The 13,351-nt window shown below is 31.3% G+C and overlaps 2 protein-coding genes across 2 annotated transcripts; both read left to right on the top strand.

Annotated features, from left to right (window-relative positions):
- Window positions 1–1,645: 1,645 nt before the first annotated feature.
- On the top strand, window positions 1,646–5,555 carry LOC149556682 (pectinesterase 31-like). Its single transcript, XM_089831115.1, has 6 exons — window positions 1,646–2,019; window positions 2,732–2,836; window positions 2,936–3,013; window positions 4,470–4,657; window positions 4,828–5,001; window positions 5,168–5,555. Exons 1-6 carry the CDS (start codon window positions 1,759–1,761, stop codon window positions 5,328–5,330), a joined length of 969 nt encoding a protein of 322 aa, XP_089687241.1. The 5' UTR covers window positions 1,646–1,758; the 3' UTR covers window positions 5,331–5,555.
- Window positions 5,556–9,317: 3,762 nt separating this feature from the next.
- LOC149556681 (pectinesterase 31-like) lies at window positions 9,318–12,337 on the top strand. Its single transcript, XM_089785901.1, has 6 exons — window positions 9,318–9,692; window positions 9,821–9,925; window positions 11,024–11,101; window positions 11,203–11,390; window positions 11,695–11,868; window positions 11,954–12,337. Exons 1-6 carry the CDS (start codon window positions 9,432–9,434, stop codon window positions 12,099–12,101), a joined length of 954 nt encoding a protein of 317 aa, XP_089642027.1. The 5' UTR covers window positions 9,318–9,431; the 3' UTR covers window positions 12,102–12,337.
- The last annotated feature ends 1,014 nt before the right edge of the window (window positions 12,338–13,351 follow it).

Here is a 13,351-nt window from a genome sequence, read left to right as displayed (position 1 = left end):
CATTACAAGTTTGAATCCAAATGTCAAATGTGTCATAGGTATCCTTATGCAATCATTTATTAAAGAGATTCTCTTTAGTGATAACATTTATAGAAGAAAAGGGGTCAATCAAATACCATGAGATTAACATTATTAACTACATGATTAGCTTCTTCTTCCTCGTCATCATAACTAATATTAGTAATGACATCTCTAGGAATCTTTTACATATATTTCTCTAAATATAAGTATGATAGCTTATAATAATGTGTCACTTCTAAATTAAAAAGGTGAAGTTAATACACCCTTGATCTACTATTGGAGTTGAATGATTTTGAATGAACCCATTAAGAATCAAGTATTGATAAGTGTAAAACTACAAGACAATGAGGGATAAAGTCAAGATCATACCTTTGATGATGAAAAAATAAATAGCCTTGGGCAACCAATAAGCTACCACAGTAGAGGCCCTGCAAAAGGTGGACCTTGACCAATGTAGAGCCAAGAAGTCCTAGCATTGTTGTCTCTTGTCAAGAAGAACAAATCTTTTGCAAAGTCTACACGAGTTTAGAGCCTACCACCATCATTGTTGTCTTCTCCAACTCTACTATCATTAGCAATTCTAACATCTTCTGTTATTGCTCCTTCCATTAATATTTGTGAACCTTGAGTACATGCTCTATAGGCGAGAAGCCTCACTTTTACACCAAGGGTCAAGTTTAAAAACTCTCTATTGTTTACAAGGTAGAGAGTGACCCTATTGGGACTTGCCTAAGATTTAATCAATGCTTAAAAAATATTAAATTCAAATTTAGAATTCACTAATTGTTTTAAGAAAAGATTCAGGTTGAGCTTCATTTAGGTTTTGATTTAGTTTAAGTAGAATTAAATTTTAAAAAAAAAAAAAAATACAGAGTTTAATTAGAAAACCCAATTATCTAACCTAATGAATTGTGAAAATTACATGAATCTTAAAATATATGCACCTAAATATGATATTTTCTAATATCTTCTACATAGATTTCTCTAAATATAGATATACTAGCTTACAATAGTGTAACAATTTTAAATTAAAAGATAAATTCAATAGATCCTTGATCTATTAATAAAATTAGTGATTTTGAATGAACTCATTACATGTAAGAATGATACATCAATATTAAGCAACAAATGATGTAAAACTAAAGAATAAACTTAAAACTCTTATGTTGGTTCCAATAAAAGTTTGCATAGCTTAGGGTCTATTTGTTTGTTTCAATAGGAATAGAAAATTTGGAATACATTTTTTATTTTCCATTTAGTTTGTCAATTGAAATATTCAATAAGAATACATATTCCCATTTTGCCTATAAAATGAACTTATACCCATTCCAAAAAATAGTATTAGAATAGTCATTCCTATTTCCAATATGCATTCCTATTCTCCATCTCTATGCTACAACCAAATGTAATGAAATCTCATTTGCATGCGTCCACTAACTGGATAACTTTTTCTGCTAGAATATCAACTATTAATTGGCAGTGGGAATCGGTACCCATATATTCTGGATTGAACACAAGTGCGAATAATCTTTATCATCACAGCCATGCAAGTGGGATCTATGCTGTAGTGCTTCACCGCATTTGTTCTCAACTAAACTACACCGAACAAACAAAAATGCTTGCATCTCTCAACGCTTTCATTACCAGTCCCTTCCATGACAATATATTTGTGCCAAGCCAGAGCTTTGCAAAATTACAATTACTAATCTGGGGGCAGTAAGATCAAAACATAGTGAGATGGCTCAGCCGCTCACGTTACACAAGAGTGTTTTCAGAGTCGCTAGGGATGGTAGTGCTCAGTATAAAAGTGTGCAAGAAGCCGTTGATTCAGTTCCCCTCCATAACACAAAGCGTGTGGTCATTGAGATCATGCCCGGAGTTTATGAGCAGCCTCTTTATATTCCCAAATCAAAGAATTTCATTACATTGCGAGGATTTTGCCCAGAAAATACCATCTTGACTTGGAATAACTGTGCTACTCGAATCACCCATCCTCAGGTTTTTCATATGTTTTAGGATCTACTAAAATAAATCTTATATAATTTTCTATCATTCTAATGATGTTCATAATGTGTGATTGAAAATAATTCTATTATTATGACATTGATGAAAGGAAAGAGACTCTTTCTAATAAATGGTTCATAAGACATAAGTACACTTGGTGAAGGTTTCGCAAATAGGGTTGCAAGTAGAGTGAGGTTAACCATGGAGGAAACTTCATAGTAGTACTAGGATGGGTGACGTCCCGTGCTTCACCTCTGTCAGTATCACCTAGATCCAATGATCCAATGAGTACTAAGTGTTCCATTTATTCTCATGAGGGATGGATGGATTCATGTTGAATCACTACTTATGAAATATGAGTCAATGAGTTTGACTCAAAAACTACACACTTAAATCAGATAGCAATATCACAAAAAAAGGTTCTTATAATTCTTTACATGAATATTTTAAATCACACTCATGAAATTCATCATCACTAAAGTATAAATTCATCATCCTTAGAAGTATAAAGAAATTCAGTTTGATAAAAAAGTGATAATACACCATATAATATGATCTGACTTAATTTTTTATAAATTATATTATATTTAATAGAACGTGATTAAAATATATTTTACAAATTTTTGTATTATCTACATAAAGCATACACAATTGAATCCAATAATGATATGAATTCATAGATTATATTTTGTATTGGAATATGCAGGACGAAAAAATGATTGGAACTGGAACATTTGGGTGTGGAAGTGTAATAGTGGATGGGGCTGATTTCATTGCCCAAGGAGTTACGTTTGAAAATTCAGCACCACAGGTATAGCGAAATAAAATAAAATATAGTTTTCTGCTATTATATATTACAGTATTTACGCCGAGTTGAAAGATAGCTTACGTGGCGGCGGTTTTAATACAGGGATCAGGGCAAGCTGTGGCCATCAGGGTTTCCGCTGATAGATGTGCTTTCTATAATTGCAGATTTCTCGGTTGGCAGGTGATCATTTGTTTCTTGTTACATATTTTTAAAATATTATTAATCCTTCCAAATATACTTTGTAGGTTAAATTTATCAATATATTATATTTATACTTTAAAACTTTAGAATAAAACATTCTACAATGTGATTAAATATATTTAAAAGATATTAATTTTATTATATTTTTAAATTTGTTAATATTGATTTCTTTAATCTTTTATTCTTTTGAAATTATTTTAGAATAACTTTTTACAGTGAAATATGAAAAGATTATACAATCTTGTATATCAAATTATTTGTTCATTTATACATTTCTTATCTTTTTGATTGGAAAGCCCAATTATAATAGGAGAATTATTAGGAAAGAAAATTGTTTTTGATTAAGCCATAAAGTAGGTTTCTTATGGAGAATTGAAACTCCAACAACCATTACAAAATATTTTGAAAAGAAAACCCACTATGTGCCACTTGTTTTGTTTCTTTCATAAATATCAAAGATTCTTAAATAATATCTTGGTAATGAGACAAATGCACGAGTTCTTTAAAAACAAGAACATAGCAGTAAACTAGCCAAAACACGCTAATTAAGAAAATAATAGGTAAGAATCAACAATAGACTTGAATTTGGAATTTAAGGGTCAAATTTATGAATAAAGATCATTTTAGCACATACTCTAGATCAATCTACCAAATTATTTTAAGAGAGCTTGATTTTCATTTTATTATTTTACTTTCAACACATATGACCTATTAGTTCATACTATAAGTAACACTTGTCCAATTTCATTGCTTAAAAGCCTAATAAAAAAACATATAACTAATATATAATGGGTCATAATCACTTATTACTTCAAAAAGAGTTAGTAATTGGAGGAGTCGTGCAAGTTCATTAGAACATTTGTACATAAGTATTAATCAGTTATACAAACTTTATCATGATTAAAAGGAACAACTGAAATAATCACTTTTCAAACCTTAATTACTAAAAGCCAAAACAATAGCAACACCTATTTAAATCACCCAGTTTAGAAACTTAAAAAATAAGAAATCTCTATAACAATTTTTAATACCCTTCAACTAAACATATTAAAAAATTATAATAAATTTAATAAAGAACTATTTTTAAATCACTAAAATCAATTAAATATTTTACTTGTAATCTTTTCACTGTTTTCATTCCACAGTTATATTGCCTAAATCGGAAAATTATTATATCAAAAAATAAATAAATTCATATATCAGAGATAAATAAAAGTTGATCCAACTACAAACAAAATTATATCCTTTTTATAATCTATCAAAATAACACTGGGTATGCAAAATTTCACCATTAAAAGAAGATTGCAAACTTGTACAAATATTTAATCTTTCCTGGCTACCTTGAGCCTCTCTATCCGGTTGCACACTTCATACATTCGTATTAATTATCATAAAATTGTGTGTTTAACCTTAGTTGTTAATACTAACGATGCAGGACACTGCATACCTGCACGGTGGAAAGCAATATTTCAGAGACTGCTATATTGAAGGGAGTGTTGATTTCATATTTGGGGATGCAACAGCATTATTTGAGCACTGTCACATTCACTGCAAGGCCAACGGATGGATCACTGCTCAGAGCAGAAGATCTGCAAAGGATCCTACTGGATACGTCTTTCTCAGGTATATCTCTATATATTACACATAATTAGATATAATTAGTATTTATTAAGTAAAGTAGACTTGAACTCTTGACCATCTATATAAGAGGCTCACAATTTACGATTGTGTTGTAGACTCTTGCCTATTTCTCAAGTTTATAGATGTTATATCAAAGAATGTTTCCTGTGCAGATGTTGTATCACAGGTAATGGGAACAAATCGTATGCATATCTAGGACGCCCATGGCAACCCTTTGCCAGAGTTGTATTTGCTTACACCTGGATGGATGCCTGCATAATGCCCCTGGGTTGGCATAACTGGGATTCACCAGACAAGGAAAAAACTGCCTCTTTCTCTGAGTTCAGGTCTGTTTTGTTTTCTACATTTATTCTTTGCTTGTCTTTTTACAATTTGATGATGGATCATAGAGCGTGATTTAAGATTTTTCTTTTATAACATCTAATCTAAAAACTATATCAATTGTAAAAATGTTACAACAGTATTGATTAGATTATTTTTTCTTGATTGCAGGTGCTTTGGGCCTGGTAGTGATTGTTCTGGACGGGTGAAATGGGCACGCCAATTGAAGGATGGTGAAGTTGAGCAATATTTGAGTCAGAGTTTCATTGATCCAAATCCAGAAAAGGCATGGTTGACAAATGACCTGCCCATTAAATTGCCATTATCAGCATGAGAGCCTACACTACAGTCACATCTTAACTACTTGGATATGTAAAACAGCATGGAAACATGGATATCACTAGACTTATGTTTTTCTGTCATGAATTGGCTTTTTCCTATTTACTTGGTTTTCTGGGTTCTTGGACAAATGGTATCTATGATATGACTGGTTATTAATGTGAACAATAATTATAAATTCAAAATTTCAGTAACTATTACCACTTTGTGACTTTTTAAATTGAGGATTTTATCATTGGTGTCTTCATCATTTGTAACATGACTTGATCAGTAGTATAATTTAAATATTGACCGTGTCTTGATCATTAGTAACATGACTTGGCATGGAGTTTTCAATGCCCACATATTGAGATTTGCATCAATTTCAATAGAGAGGAAGGTAGGTAAGTGAATCTAGATTAGTAATTAATTGAATGAAGTAAATCTAGATTAGTAATTAATTGAAGGAAGTAGGAATCAATGGAGGAAATCCAAGTCTTCAATAATAATAGGCTATGTTTACTTAAAATTAAAATTAAAAGTGATTATAAAAATGAATATATCAATCAAAGATAATTATTAAGAAATCATTGATAAAATGGTATACTTTGATTTTTAATCTGTATGCTATTATTTAAAAATGAATAATGTAATAAACCAAAGCTACAAATCATGTTCTTTTGAGAGAAACATTATCAATCAATTCTTAAACATAAGAGGATAATTTGTACATGTAGATCAAAAGGTACAAATAATTTGTTAAGTATAAGAGGATACACAATACAACCACCAATATCAAACTTCTTAAGAGAGACCATTTAAAAATGTGTATTTGTATAATCACCTTTAATTGACAAACGTGAGCCACCGATTACAATAATATGTTCCAGAAATATCAACATCATTCAAAATAGAAGTGACAACCTTGTAATTGAGTGGTTGAGTGAATGGACAACTCATGTGAACCGTACAATGATTATGCAATACCTACACATGAATCATAGAAGAATACATTGCAAAAATGGAGATGTACATGGGTAAATCCAAAAAAATCCTTATTTAAGAGATATATCAAAATCTTGTTTGGAAAGAAATTGGTAGCGACTAAGAAATAGTCATAGAAAAGAACTAATTATGGTCTTTTTTGTTTTAAATTCAAAGCATTCTTTTATCATATCTATCAATTTTTTTAATACAAGTTGAAGTTTAATTTTTCATGCACATGTATACTTCATACATTTTGCACTTGATTTTTTATGGATAAAATATATGTTAGATTATGGGTAAAATCAAAATTAAAGCACATGCCTAGCAAATTTCCCTTTCACTAAGTTGTACATTCACTTTAGTCCCATTTTTATTTGAGTTCAATTCTAATTATTTTTAACTCTTCAAAATTTTCAAATCATACCTTAAACCACACATCTTATTTCAACGTGACCTTTCTCTTGCTCATTCTTAAACATGTCTAAGACAATAATAAATTGTGATTATAAAGTCTTATATGACCACATCTAATAACACTACCCACAAATGATAGGTCATACCTCCATTTTTTATAACTCTAATAACTAAATTAATCGTAATAATTAAAAGACTAGAGTTGCCTAGAAAAAAGATGAATTCAAGGGAATGAATGAGGAACCACTCCACTTACAAAATCCATCCAGATCTACAACATACTTTTGAACATCTATAGCATCCATACTATAATCATCATTCTTGCACCTATTATTAATTTTACAATTATTTTCATGTACTTTATCCTTAAACCAACTTGGGGTTTTGGTTGAGATAGTTCTCTAAATGCACCCCTCTTTTAATGTTCTAAGGATTTTCTAACAAAATTTTGTATAATAACATTTTACTACTTATACTTAATTTATATTAGTAATTTTTTTAATGTCAAAGACATTTGTAAGGAGAACACATCATGATACAAAAAATTATTGACAAATTAGTTTTTTAATTCTAACATGCTTGAACAAAATTAAAATCTATACACCACACTTGCACAAGGAAAAAGTATTTGAATAAATCAAATGCTTTGACAATAAGATGGACAAAAGTTGTATGCTCAAATTCCTTAATGTTACAAAGATTTGCCTTCCTACACATCACCCAATAAATAGACCTAGAATAAGCAAAGAAAACCATTTTCCATATCACTAAGAGTATAAAGAGTAATCAATTAGATAACTACATACACATGTTTTATGCTTCACAGATCTAATTACAATCATGAACTACTCTACCTAACAATAACTATGGGTAGGAATTTGATGTCATTGGAAGAAAACATAAATTATACTAGTTAATTAAATTTAGATCACAACATTAATACTTTTATTTAAAATTACAATAAAAATTTAATGTGAGTTTTATATTTCATCTTTGAGAATACACAATATTTAAGTTTCAAAATGCATTTGTAGTAGATTTAAGCAAACATAGTTGGAGGGTAGGGGAAACACGTATGTAGTGGCTATAGAACTTCACATGATAATATCTCATAAACCATAATGTGACCTAATTCCATAAAGATAAGGTTCTAGCAAAAACCATAATGTGACTTAATTCCTTAAAGATCAAGTTTTGGCTTATGAATATTGTCAATATACATTATAGAAGTCATTATGTATTAATGGGTCAAAAGTTGTCATTACAAAGCCACCACCACTTGTGGACAAATGTCCTATTAGTGGTGTACAATATTCACAAATCTCTAATAACCGTGCATAAAAAGGTTAATCAAGAATAAGAAAAAAAGCTAAAAAAATGTCAAAATAATCAGCTATTAGTGTATAAATGATCAATTATTGATATATCTGAAATTATTTAATTAAACACTTATTGTAGAATCACTATGATAATATTTGAAGAATTATTGATTCTCCCAACTATTATTGACAGATTTTTTTTATATCTATTATTATTTTTTATTTGTTTGGTTTGTTTTGATGAATCTTAATCTTCAAATAAAATGCATTAAAGACAAAACCTATTAATTTTTTTCCAATTTTTTTGTTATTTTAGACTACAACATGTCCAATATGAATCTACCATTTCTTTAAACCCATTCATAAATTACACATTTTCAAAGTCAAGCCACTTTTGAGAGTCAAGATCTTCGCTGTTTCCCAATGTTGGCGTGTTGGACTGGTTTGGCCTTGGAATGTGGAACACGTTGCCGTGTATAATGTGCTCATCCTCTCTTCTTTTCTCATCATTAAATCACAGGCCTACGTACATATGCAACAGATAAAAGCCAGTCCATTGGCGAGTCGCCATTGTAATCATTTGCTTGGATTTACTGGAGGAGGTGATAGATGATACGAGTTTGGACCAATCATGAACATTATCCCTTTCGATTTTCACGTCTCGGCCCTAAATTTATGGCTGTATGTCAAGTTTGTTGATTGTTTTTGGGAGCCATCTTAGATGATAAGAGCTTAAAGCTAATCTGCCACCATCTTTAATAGCTGCTCATCTAAAAAATAGTACTTTTGCACAAATGGGTCAATCAGCAACCAAAAAATATTAAAAACTGATCAACTACTAGGAGAAATGGCCTAGTAGCCACCCAGGCTAACTTCGGTGCACCTACCGGAACTTTTTGTAGAACTCTAGAATGCAAGGTGGTCTAAAAGTGCCATTTTAAAACATTCTGTCAATACCCACCACTAAGACCCCCAATAGCCGTTATAGTACTTTTTATACAAATGAACCAATCAGCATTCAAGAAAACTAAAACATATAGTGATTCGTTTTAGCGATTGTCTTGCATGGTGGCATTGTGTACAAATCACCCAAGTCACGATCCCGACTTCATTCCTTATGATGTTGGAGCCTTAGCCTTGCACTAGACAAGACAAGACTTGATCCCTGGTGGGCTCTTTGTGAGTTATTCAACTTCACGAATAAACCAAGAACCATTGACTTTTGGACTATTTTTATGAGTTGTAATTAAGAAGAAAAATGTAGAAGACGTGTTTCCCTATTTACAGGCTAAAACCCACTTTATGAGTTGTAATTAAGAAGAAAAATGTAGAAGACAAGTTTCCCTATTTACAGGCTAAAACCCACTTTAGAAATCTACAATTACTAGTGTGAGGTAATGGCGGAGGCAAAGTTAAAACAGAGAGTTTTGAGAGTTGCTCATAATGGCGGAGCTCATGACTATGACGACGTCCAAAGAGCCATTGATTCAGTTGCTCTCCATAACAAGCAGCGAGTGGTCATTGAGATCATGCCCGGAGTTTATAAACAGCCTCTGTATGTGCCCAAAACTAAGAATTTCATTACTTTGAGAGGATTTCGCCGTGAAGATACAATCTTGACTTGGGATAATACTGCTGCTCGAATCGACCACCATCAGGTATTATTCTATGTACTCTCTGCAATGTTCGTTCAAAGATATCATGGAGTTTCATAAAAAAATCTTCTTTTCATTCTTTCGTAAATGTCTCATTTAGTAATTACATGTTTTTACATTGACATGAGCAGGATGAGAGCGTAATTGGTAGTGGAGCTTTTGCCTGTGGAAGCGTGATCATTGAAGGATCAGACTTCATTGCTGAGGGGATCACATTTGAAAATTGTGCGCCTCAGGTATGGTACTTGGATTTTATGGAAGCTTTTGTATCGTTTATGAAATAGTTTTGTGATTATATAACATGGGATTATAGGTTTATGTTGATAATTATTTGGTTGAGAGTCAAAGGTTTGAGATCTCTTTCATTAAAACTGATAGATGATGATTATCGCCTCATTCTTCAAGTTTGAATCTTGGTAGATGGTATAATTAAGAAATACTATCACTCTCAGTTTGAATGTCAGTAGATGGTATAATTAAGAAATAGATCACTCTCAGTTTGAATCTTGATAGATGGTATAATTAAGAAAGGACATGGCTATCTTCCCTATAAACTGATATAGTTGACCAATTTTCAAAAAATCGAAAACATCATGGATTTTTTCTGAAAATCTCAGCATTTGATCTTCATGTTCTGCATAGTTTGTAGTCCAAAACAACAAAAAATTTCGAAAAAAATCACCACATTTTCTTGAATCTAAAAAAAAAAGAAGTTTGACTTTGTTTTGTCTTTGGTGCATTTTGTTTGGAGATTAGCCTGTCCCATTAAGAAATAGATCACTCTCAAATTGCTGAATGACATAACCAGGGAATCTATCATTACCTTTAACAATCCTACTCAATTAACTGCACTACAATTATTCCTTCTTCCCTACAATGATGTGGTAAATAGTTCACTAAAATTTGAAAGATTTACTTTAGGTAGTAGTTTCATTCAATTTCAAACAATTTCATTTTAGCAAAGAAATAAAAACTACTCTATAAAAAATTGGGTTCTGAGAGTTAGAATATCTAAGTTCACTTTTACATTTCAGACGGTTTAGAAGTTTGGGTGTCTTGTGTTGAAAAGGTAAAGTTTAATTAGTTAATTTTTCTTTTGGAAATTCTCATTCAAATCACTATAAGAACATCTAAAAATAGGATTCTAAATTATGACTCTTCCTAATGATAGATTGATGTAAATTTCTATATAATGACTCTTCTATGTCTTTTGCAAATAATATCAACTATATTTAGTTAGAAACTTATATTGACCTCTTACTTTATAATCCATATGGTCTTTTAAGAAAACATTTATCATACTGAAGCTGTGTAATATTTTGCTTTATAAGCAGGGATCAGGGGAGGGTGTAGCCATTAGAGTGAGTGCTGATAGATGTGCTTTCTATAACTGCAAATTCCTCGGGTGCCAGGTTACTAAATATTCCAACCTCATTCCCATCATACCAAAATGACCCAATTGTCAGCTCTCTTTATGATTGGATTACTTATTTTATGTTGTTGAATATATCAGGGCACTGCCTACTTGCAGCAAGGAAGGCACTACTTGAGAGACTGCTATATTGAGGGCAGCACTGATTTCATTTTTGGCAATGCAACAGCATTGCTTGAACATTGTCACATCCACTGCAACTCCACTGGCTCCATCACTGCTCAGAGTCGCACATCTCTGGATGATTCCACTGGATTTGTCTTTCTCAGGTATTCACTCTTATATTTAAGTACTCGCGTGCTTAAATATCTAAAAGTATTAAATAATCAAAATTGACTTATTTTTTCCAAGCTTACTTTTTTTCTTAGTATGTAATATTCACTTAATAAACATTACCATTTTACTTTATTTGTAGTTATTGTAGAACATCATTGTGTAGTTTATATCAGCATTTTAGATTATATTTTGTAATCTATTATTATTAAAATGTTATAAATGTGTACTGAATTGAAGAATGTAAACCAAAATGTTAGTGAAAAATGTACACAATTTAAAGTTTGTGGGGGTGTGCAGATGTGTTATAAGTGGTAATGGGGAAAGAGTATATGCATATTTAGGGCGCCCATGGGAGGCATTTGCAAGAGTTGTGTTTGTGTACACATGGATGGATGGCAGCATCATTCCTCTGGGTTGGCATAACTCGGATTCACCTGAAAGAGAAGAGACTGCATGTTTCTATGAGTACAAGTTAAGCAAATTTTCTCTTTAATATTTGCAATAGAGATTAAGATTATTTTGTTTATTGTTGTCTTATGAAATGAATGCATTACAGGTGTTTTGGTCCAGGCAGTGATTGTTCACAAAGAGTGAAGTGGGTCAAGAATTTGGAAGCTGACAAAATTGATGAATATGCTGCCTTGAGCTTCACTGATCCAAATCCACACAAAACATGGCTGACATGGTTTACTAATGGAATGTGAGTGGAGACAACATGAAAATGAGTCAGTAATTAATTGTAGTTTCCTCAATTAACAAGGTTAAAGAGAAGTGGGCTTTCACGTTCTTTTTACAGTTCAGTTGAATTGAGTTTATGATGATATTATTGCTTGATAATCAACTATCTACGTTTTCTTTAATATAGTGCCCGTGCTGCTTGTTCAAATGTCAAGTATATTTTATAAAGATAAAAGTGGCATCAAATATTTTCATTTTTTAAGCCAGACATGTAAATGAGAGATTGGTGAACACTTCTGTTACAAGTGTCACGTAGTAGTGACTAGTACTTCTCATAATAATTTTTTATTTATTTTTATTTTGTACTTTTTGATAATTTGGTCTACTTTTTGAATGGGTTGTTAAAGGTTAATTTAGAATGCAGGCTTGTGCATAAATGCAATATGTCTTTTTTAAGATCAATGTTTGAATATAGCATAAGTATATTGATTTATAGATACTTGGGACATTTTTAATATTTTCCAATATCTTAGCACACACCCACACACAAACACAAGTTCAATGAAAATCAAGAAAATGTATCTTTATACCTATAATTTTATAGTTAATTTGAAATGTATATAAATTAAATTTATATTTAAGAAAATGACACATACATCTTAAGGGGACCTAAGGGGTCATAGTTGGCCCTAATGTGACTTAATAGGTTTTAATGCATCATAATAGGTTATAATGTCTTGCAATAGGTACTGATAGGTCCTAAGTGGTCATAAAATATATTAGGACCTATTATGATACATTAACACCACTTTAAACAATAATGTGTCTTAAGGGTATATAAGGAGTCATAATAGGCCCTGATGTGACTTAATAGGGATTAATGTGTCATAATATGTTAGAATATATCACAATAGGTACTAAAAGGTCTTAGGATACATTAGGACTCGTCATAATAGATTAACACCACTTAAAACAACAATGTGCCTTAAGGGTACCTAAGGGGTCATGGTAGGCCCTCACTTGACTTAATATGTCTTAATGCATCATAATAGGTTATAAATTTCCTGAAATATATACTAATAGGCCCTAAGAGGTCCTAGGAAACATTAGGACCAATTGTGATACATTAACACCACTTAAAACAATAGTGTGTCCTAAGGGGACTAAGAAATTATAATAGGCTTTAATTTGACTTAATAGGTCTTAATGTATCATAGCAGGTTATAATGTCTCCCAATAGGTACTAATAGGTCCTAACTAGTCCTAGGATATATTA

The sequence above is a fragment of the Cupressus sempervirens genome, chromosome 5, assembly GCF_028749045.1.
Source record: "Cupressus sempervirens isolate cs-2001-9-10 chromosome 5, ASM2874904v1, whole genome shotgun sequence".
Classification (NCBI taxonomy): domain Eukaryota; kingdom Viridiplantae; phylum Streptophyta; class Pinopsida; order Cupressales; family Cupressaceae; genus Cupressus; species Cupressus sempervirens.
The sequence above is the reverse complement of the archived record's forward strand: the minus strand, read 5'-3'. Positions and strand labels throughout refer to the sequence as shown.

Excerpts from the sequence above, each read along its gene's own strand:
- LOC149556682 (XM_089831115.1), top strand. The coding sequence starts at position 1,759 with ATGGCTCAGCCGCTCACGTTACACAAGAGTGTTTTCAGAGTCGCTAGG. Across the intron at positions 2,837-2,935 it reads TTGAAAATTCAGCACCACAG|GGATCAGGGCAAGCTGTGGC; the intron begins GTATAGCGAAAT and ends GTTTTAATACAG. Across the intron at positions 4,658-4,827 it reads ACTGGATACGTCTTTCTCAG|ATGTTGTATCACAGGTAATG; the intron begins GTATATCTCTAT and ends TTTCCTGTGCAG.
- LOC149556681 (XM_089785901.1), top strand. The coding sequence starts at position 9,432 with ATGGCGGAGGCAAAGTTAAAACAGAGAGTTTTGAGAGTTGCTCATAAT. Across the intron at positions 11,391-11,694 it reads ACTGGATTTGTCTTTCTCAG|ATGTGTTATAAGTGGTAATG; the intron begins GTATTCACTCTT and ends GGGGGTGTGCAG. Across the intron at positions 11,869-11,953 it reads GCATGTTTCTATGAGTACAA|GTGTTTTGGTCCAGGCAGTG; the intron begins GTTAAGCAAATT and ends AATGCATTACAG.